This window comes from Hordeum vulgare, chromosome 2H (assembly GCF_904849725.1).
Source record: "Hordeum vulgare subsp. vulgare chromosome 2H, MorexV3_pseudomolecules_assembly, whole genome shotgun sequence".
NCBI lineage: Eukaryota > Viridiplantae > Streptophyta > Magnoliopsida > Poales > Poaceae > Hordeum > Hordeum vulgare.
In genome coordinates this window covers 483,140,922-483,149,785 of record NC_058519.1, presented here as the reverse complement: position 1 = coordinate 483,149,785, position 8,864 = coordinate 483,140,922, and the positions used below count along the sequence as shown (strand labels likewise).

At 45.8% G+C, this 8,864-nt stretch overlaps 1 protein-coding gene across 1 annotated transcript; it reads left to right on the top strand.

The window, feature by feature from the left end:
- The first annotated feature begins 214 nt into the window (after window positions 1–214).
- On the top strand, window positions 215–5,399 carry LOC123426768 (ultraviolet-B receptor UVR8-like). Its single transcript, XM_045110649.1, has 11 exons — window positions 215–902; window positions 1,088–1,421; window positions 1,593–1,674; window positions 2,139–2,294; window positions 2,933–3,106; window positions 3,391–3,462; window positions 4,224–4,295; window positions 4,424–4,542; window positions 4,660–4,745; window positions 4,836–4,888; window positions 4,997–5,399. Exons 1-11 carry the CDS (start codon window positions 812–814, stop codon window positions 5,081–5,083), a joined length of 1,326 nt encoding a protein of 441 aa, XP_044966584.1. The 5' UTR covers window positions 215–811; the 3' UTR covers window positions 5,084–5,399.
- Window positions 5,400–8,864: the final 3,465 nt, after the last annotated feature.

The window sequence follows — 8,864 nt, the reverse complement described above, 5'->3', positions numbered from 1 at the left end:
TTTTTTGCCCGTTGCAACGCACGGGTATTTGTACTAGTTTTTTAAAAAAGAAAAGAAAAAAAGGCAAACCTGGCACGCACGATACATACAACGTACCCGTACGGCGATGATCCAGACGCAACCGTATCCATCTGATTTGGAAGCCGAGAGAAAAAGGCAGGGGTTGGTGCGCAGCGAGTTTAAAATTCAGATAAGCCGGGGAAGGCGACGTCGCGCGCTCTCGTCTCTTCACTCGCCGGGGCCGAACGAGTGGTCCTCCTCCACCTCCACCTCCGCCTCCGTCTCCATTCCCCAAACCCCCAACCTCTCGCAGAGCAGACCCACCCGCTGCAGGCCTGGACCACCACCGGTCACGAGGCCACGCGTCAGCGAAACACCCGCCCGCTCTCCGGCCAAGAAGCAAAGGGAGGCGGTCGTCGTCCACCTTTGCCGCCCTTAATGACGCGCGGTAATCCATCTCGCCGAGCTTCTACTACTACAGTCACCGGAGCGCGCTGTGAAGCGTCACATGGGATGGGCTTGTACGTACGCTAGCTAGCACATTTATTACGGCAGTCGGCAGGTCGCCCATCCCATCCCATCCCGTCCCACCGCGGCCGCCGTCCCTTCTCGCCTTCGCCTCCGGGTCCCGGCCCGCTTTAAACCCGCCCCTGGCCTCCCTGGCTCCCTCCCTCCCTAGCCATCGCCATTCTTGGTGTCGCTTAGCATAATCATTACCGATAATTATTGGCGGCCTCCCAGATATTTTCATCCGCTCACTTGAGTTCACCCCTCTCGGGTGGCCGCGAGAGCCCAGATCGGCGATCGGCAGATGGACGCGGCCCTATCCGCCGTCGCCGACGAAGCGCCGCCCGCTGTCGTCCTCGTCTCCGCCGGTGCCAGCCACTCCGTCGCCCTCCTCGGTAAGTCGAACGGACCGTTTTCTTTCTTTCTTTCTTTCTTTCTTTCCGGGCATGGGGAGCATTTCGTCGAGCGTCGTCTCGGCGCGCACAGGGCGGGGATTCTTTCCAGGTCCAGGTGTTAGTGTGGATCGTGGTGCTGACGGGTCCGTGCCGTGGCGGCGGCGGCGGCGGCTTGTGCTTTGCAGCGGGCAATGTGCTGTGCACGTGGGGCAGGGGAGAGGACGGGCAGCTCGGCCACGGGGACGCGGAGGACCGGCTCGTGCCGACGGTGATCAGCGGCTTCGACGCGCCGGGGATCACGTCCGTCATCTGCGGGGCGGACCACACCACCGCCTACTCCGAGGACGAGCACCAGGTCTACAGCTGGGGGTGGGGGGATTTCGGGAGGCTCGGCCACGGCAACTCCACCGACGTCTTCACGCCCCAGCCGGTCAAGGCGCTGCAGGGGATCAAGATCAAGCAGCTAGCCTGTGGGGATAGCCACTGCCTGGCCGTCACCATGGCCGGTGAAGTGCTCAGGTAAGACGGCTAGCAACAGTATGTACCAGCCGCCTTTCAAAACATGGAAAAGATACTATGTGTTGCTGAGAGGACTTTTCGGCAATTGATAAGATACCTGCACTGCATTGCTCTTGCTGATCTTCGAGTGACTGTTACTTAGTCTGAACTTCTGATACATGCTTGTTTTAGTTGGGGGCGTAACCAAAATGGCCAGCTTGGTCTTGGAACTACTGAAGATTCGCTGCTCCCACAAACGATTCAAGCTTTTGAGGTGCAATATTCTTCTTATGTGCTATTTTTAGATAGCAGATGCAAATATATGGTACAAGAAAAATAATAATCTAGTGTCATCTTCTTTGATATTTGTCCATGACAACAATCTTTTGATCGCATTTTGTTACGGTAGGGATTCCCTACCGGGGAAGCATGTCATGTGAAAATCATTGTTATGGTTTGCAACACTCCTATACAGACCAACATGACATGTAGTGTAGGTGGGATCCTGTCAGGTTATTGGGATGGGCATTCCGTCATTTATACATAGGTACCACTCTGATATAGACATCAGTGAATAGCACCGCGTTAATGATTAAACAAATAACCTTTAAGTATACTTCTATCTTCTCAAAATTTATCAACAAATATAATAAAGCTTGTGTGAGAATGTACACATGCTGACCTTCTAATGAATATGATGTGCAAGGTTATTAAGAGCTAATGGTCCAAAATGTATAGGGTATTTCTGTGAAGATGATTGCTGCTGGTGCCGAACATACTGCTGCAGTAACTGAAGATGGCGATATCTATGGATGGGGCTGGGGTCGATATGGAAACTTGGGTCTTGGTGATCGGAATGACCGATTTGTTCCTGAAAAAGTATCTTCGGTGGAGGTAATGATCTAAATTGGCATGACTTGCTTAACATTTACACCCACAGATGCACTCCTACTAATGCCTTCATTACTTAATACATAAAAATGGAATAATCTATGGCTGCGTGCATCTCTCGATGCAGAGGCCGGGGCTTTGCCTCCTTTTCTAAAAAAAAATTCAATCTATATCTGTTTTGTTTTTTGGAGAACCATCTATATCTGTGTTCTGGAGTGGTATTATCAAGCACCCAACATATCCCTGTTAGTGTCATCATAGAACTAATTAATGATGAATATGAAGGACTAGTATTCAAAGATAAGGACTGGCTTCCTGTCTGGTGCAGTACTACCCATGTATTTTCATGCTTCATAGTTAAATAGCTAACACTGCAGAAGAATCTCTTGCCTAAATGGAAACATCTAGAATACATATTGTTCTCTGAGATGACTAGTAGAAGCTTATATATGCCCATCTAGCCATCCCTGTCCAGTCATCCATAGGTGATTTTATTCATTGAAATTACATGCAATGCTGTCTTCTACAGTTCCGACTATGGAAGGCGTTAGTTTTTTGTTTTTTGTCTCTTCTTCTTACTTGCCCTGTTTATTCTTATGCTTCCAGGTTTATCTTTATTCTTGTTACTTGCACTTTTGTAGGGAGACAAGATGGTGCTTGTTGCATGCGGATGGCGCCATACCATTACTGTTTCCTCCTCCGGTAGTTTGTACACTTACGGTTGGAGTAAATATGGTCAGCTTGGTCATGGCGATTTTGAAGATCATCTAGTTCCACATAAAGTAGAAGCCTTAAAGGATAGCTCTACATCCCAGGTACTAGCTAATACCAACTACATTCTGTGTGATGCAATCTGTATGATTACATCTTCATGCAAGCTCATAGGGCTATCTAGAGGCAGTGTGGTGTTACTTTTGTAGTCCTCCAAGCAACTCAGAACCTATCATATGCTATTCAGCCTGCAGAATTCCTCGGGCCAGACTAAAGTCTTGGAGCTATCAAGTTTTCTTTTGTTACATACTACATATGTGCTGATTGATTGGTGATTGAGGTCTGTGAAGAAGGTTAATAATATATACATATGCTCTATCTGATTTAGATTTCAGGTGGATGGAGGCACACAATGGCACTTACATCAGATGGAAAACTTTATGGATGGGGATGGAACAAGGTCATCATCAATGTCCATCTACTTTTCTTTATCCGTCGTATGGTTGGTATCTGTGTAAAACTACACAAGGAAGTCTTCTATTGCGTGGTTTTGTTCACGATTTCAAAAGACCAAATACTCGAAATGAATCTCTAATGTGGTACCCAAGCCTTAATCAACTTTTTATATGCATTTGTTGCTACGGCATCACCATTTCATGACAATCAAAAGATTCCTCCACACAGAGAAAACAAGATAAGACTCATATTAATTTAAACAGGATCAACCGGGTTTCAGAATGCAATCATTTATTATAATTTCTACTAGGAGAATCACCATTGTTTGCTAAAGTTCAACCACTTTATATAGGATAGAAAGTCTTTACAGATGCTTGGCTTTGGAAGTATGTTGAGTCATAACTCATCGATTGGGCTATACAATACTTAGTGTTTACTAATGAGTAATGACCAGTCAGAATGAATGGAGTTCTGGCAGATCCCTAGATTTGAGCCCTTTCATTATCCCAGTCGTCATTTGATAAGTTTTTTCACAATGCTACAGCTAGTGGTGGACTGGTTTTTTGTAATCTCATTCAATTTATTTTACTATTGTTATAAACGGTGCCTGTATGCTGAGCTTGGCTTGAATTCCGACTACTTTTCTGAAAACCGGTCGTACTGGCATATTATGTTTCGACATATTATTTTTCCGGTGTTTCATCTTTCACTTGTCCAGGTGGTTTATCTTTATCTGCACTAATCGTCTCATATTTTTATCTGCAGTTTGGGCAAGTTGGAGCTGGCGATAATGCTGATCACTGTTCCCCAGCCCAGGTTAATTTTCCTGAGGAACAGGTATGGCATGTGTTTGGGAGTGCTAAATGATTCATAGAAGTCATAACCAGCATATTTATGCTCAAATCCTCTCATTGATTCACGTGAATAATAATTTCAAACTTCCATACCTTGTGGTGGTGCTGCAGAAAGTTGCCCAAGTTGCTTGTGGATGGAGGCACACTCTTGCTTTCACAGAAAAGAAAAATGTGTTTGCATGGGGAAGGGGTACTAGTGGACAACTCGGTCATGGGGAAATAGTTGACAGGTGGTTCCTGTTTAATGTTTTTATTCCCCATCTTAAGTGAAGCACTCATTTGAACTAGCCCTAGATCACCTGTCATAGCGTGAACTAACAAAATATCATCTTTGCCCAATCCTGAAGGAACACACCTGTGATTATTGATGCCCTAAGCCCAGACGGTCCTGGTTGCAAGAAGCTGGAGTCTTCAGCAGCTATTCCATTTGCAGGTTGGTTGGTACCAAATGCGCTCTAGCCGCAGATACTAGCAGGTGCGTGTTTTCAGACAGACAACTGATGGTGCTTCGTGATGTTTTCAGCTAAAATTTGGGTGTCACCCTCTGAAAGATATGCTCTTGTTCCTGATGAGAAGGTGAGCTCATGCCTAGTAGACATGCAACCTCTTTCTCCTTGCGAGAACATAAAGTTCTTTTACATACCGTAGGACTGTCTCTGAAGATTGCTCCATGTTGATCTGTAGGTTGCAAAACCAGGTGATGCCACCGCGCGTGGCAATGGTGCGGATGCGAGTGTGCCCGAGAATGATGTAAAGAGAATGCGCGTTTGATCCTAGTGCGATGACCCGTCATCTATGTACCTCATTAACCCTAGCACTACCACCAAAAAACCTTGCGCATTGTTCATCAGTTTCCATCTAGTGGTGTCCAGTTTTTGTGCATTCCGTTCTGCCAAAGTACTTTCCAGGAGAGGAACCGCCTTCTCCCGGCGTTGAGAGATGATGTGTCGGCACCTATGGGCTATGGTGTATAATTCACCTCTTAGAGGTGGCTAGTAGAATCAACCTGTACCTGTGTTCTGAATGTTTCGGTAGCTTCATCCGACACTTTGTTTGGACGGTACCATCAATAAGCTATTCGTTCTTATCTCCTAGTATTTTTGATAGCTCAATCTGAACTAAGCTGTTTTCTGGAAGATATACTAACAATAATATCATAACATATTGACACATTATCGTTTTTTCTAATGAGCTAATGACAATGAAATGAGAAAAATATGTTTTTCGGCCCCTCAACTGTCTACACAATTCCCTTTTGGCCACTTATACCAGAAACAAACGTGCTATTTGCCACACCTCCTTTTTCTTCGACAGTTAAAGCGTACTATTTCTTTATGTAAACGTTTTCAGCCGGCACGTCCCACCAGACTCGCTAGGTCCGTTTGATCTACAGCGACCGAAACACGCCCGCAGCTTCATGTGGACTGTTTTTTTTTTCACCTACCACCGATTTGCTTCAACCGGTCATTTGCATCTCATCCACACCATTTTCGAACGACAGGGGCGACTGGGAGGGCGACAGGGCTGGTGGCTGCTCCGGTGACAGGACCGGCGGATCCGGTGACAGGGCCCGCAGCGGCGGTGGCGGGCACGTTCTCCAGCGACCTATTCTTCCTCTCGTCTCTGTCACATCTGTTCTTCGTTCCCGTCAGATCCATGGTGGACGGAAAAGTTACATCCGACTACACGGGAGCTTCAACCGCAGACGGGAGGAGCTGCAACCAGAATGGCGACGGCGGGCGGGTGATCCCATGGCCGGCAGATGAGGTTGCTGCACGAGGATCTGCAGGGATGATGTCGTGAATGCTACAACCACGTATCACAAAAGCTGCAAGCATTCAAAAAAAAAGCTACAACCGTTGATAAAAAAAGTTACAACCACGTCCGTGAGAGTTGCAACCAAACTTCGTCGGAGTTTGTAGACGGAGTTGCAACCATGATGAAAAAATGCCGCAACCATTATACAAATTTGCTACATCAGTCATTCTGTTTTGTTGCAACCATATTGTTTTTTTGCTATAACCGTTGGCATGGCGAGCTGCAACCATGATGGGAAAATGCTATAACCATTATATATTTTGTTACATCCTCGTTCTGTTTTTGTTGCAACCGTATTGTTTTGTTGCTTCCACCGACAATTTTTTTTCTTCACGTGAGGCAAAATGCTACAACTATTATACAAATTTGCTACATCCGTCATTCTGTTTTGTTGCAACCGTATTCTGGCAACGAAGCTCATCCCAAAGCTTGAGCCCAAATCCATGGGAGCAAGTAGTTGATTCTAGATGTAAACATGGTTGAAGCAAACCCTAGGTCCCGTGATAGATGGGGAAGACCCTCCTCGAGCTAATCCTGCCTGTCGCCGCCGCGGATCCGGCCGCCGCAGCCGCGGATCAGGGACGGGCCGACGTGGGGGCAGAAGGCTCTGCGGTTGAAGCTTTTTAAAAAAACGACGGGGAGCGACCATGACAGGAGCTGCAAGGACGACAACCAGCGGCGAGGACGGGACGGCTTTGCGGCGCTGCGGGGTGCGGTTTGCGGCGCTGCGGTGGGGACGAGGCGGCTTGCATCAGTGCGGGGCGGGGTGGGGCTACGCTCGAAAAAAAAGAAGTCAACGCAGATCGAACGGTAGGGCTGGCTGCATCGGACGGCTAGGGCACGACCGGCGCAACTACTTGGGCCGGCGCACCGGGCCTAGCAGTGCCCTTTCTTTATAGAAGGGAAGAGTATAATACAAAGCTTCTCACTTGTATAATACAAAGCTTCTGTCCAAGTGAGAAGCAAGAAGAAGGAAAGTGATGTTCTAATCCTGAGCTCAGGTAACAGCAAAAAAACAATAATAAGTTTTTTCTTAAAACGAATATAATATTTTGTGTGTGAAACATCGACAAATGTTTTGACAGCGTGTAAAATTTCATCATGAAACAACATTAGTGGAAAACGTGGTAAAAAGAAAGACAAAATCGATGCTCCAAAATGCGTTTAAAAATAATATTTTCGAAGATTGGTTTTTTTTTTGGCCACATTTTCAATGAATGACATCTGGTGATGAAATTTTCCAGCTATCAAAACATTTGTCCGTGTTTCACACAAAAAAATATCTGTTTTTTTGTTGTTGAAATTTTACTGTTTATCCGACTCATATAAGCTCAGGATCAGTACATACATGTCCGAAGAAGAACAGCTAGAAGGGAGAAGGCAAAATAAAAAACCGAAGCAAAACAAAGACACATCCACTTCTAGACCTGCACTCTATTGCTCACAAATAGCCGTAATCTTTCTTTCGTCCTTCTGCATTCACCCACATTCTTAGCTCTTGAAAGATGAACCGTGTCTGGTCCCTCATGGGAAGTTGTTGCGATCGATTATTAAAGACCTTTGCATTCCGTTGTTTTCAAAGCGTCCAGCAAGTGAGCATCGCCAAGGAATCAAATCCTGGCGTCTTTTCTTTGTGGATCCTCTTTCGAGTTCTGCCCCACCAATCTTCAAGTTTGTCAATCCTAGAAAGTATGAGCGAAAAGTCCAGCTGTGTCACCTGAAAGCAATCGAACCATACCAGTCTAGTACGTACACACGCTGCATCAGGCTGGTCGTAATGGGAGTCTAGTACGTACACACGCTGCATAGGCTGGTCGTAATGAGAGTATCATAGCTAGTATCATGCATGCCAACTAGACAACTTTAATGATGTGGCATAGAATTAAATGAAGAAAGAAAGAGTTGAGTATCATACTAGTATATGATACTCCCCATTACAACCAGCCTCATAATATTACCAGTCTAGTACACACACTGCATCAAAATATGATCCGTGGTGTCTTCCTCTTGCTCACAAAGGAAGCACGCAGAAGGAACAAGGAAGGTCATGCATCCCATGTTGCAACCGGGCGTTCCGGATTCCAAATACGACAATGAAGCGCCAATCATATGAAAAATCCAGCAACTGGTTTCGCACAGACAAAATTTGTGCAGAGGCAGGAGAATATGAAGTACCGTTGAACCGCTTCCAGACCGCCTCGTCCTGCACATCCGGCTCAGGCTGCATCGCATGAAGTGCCTCCCAAAGATGGAAGAATTTCACCAAACTATCAGAAGGTAGCTCACGCGACACATCTCGCATCCAACGATGCCCATAGAGCGCCCGCTTGACCGTCCTCCTGTTGCAAATCCTCTAAGAGTATCTCCAACGATAAAGATACATCACCCAAACAACATCTGTTTACGCGTGGCAGAGCGCTGGCTTCAGCGGTCGCTGTAAAATATAACACACGCGAACCGCTTCAGCTGACGCTGTAAAAAAAACACCGCACGCCTTCAACACAAACAACATTTGACACTTCAAAGAAAACCAAAAAATCAAACACATAAAAAATAATAATAAATAGTTCAATTTTATTATAACCCAAACAAATAGTTTATTTTTCAATACAACAAATAGTTCAAAAATACAACATTAAACATACAAATCACTCGTTTTGTCGGTCATTTCATTCCCATCACTCCTTGATTAGATCCTTCTGAAGATCGTCATGTGTTTCGACACGTCAAATGA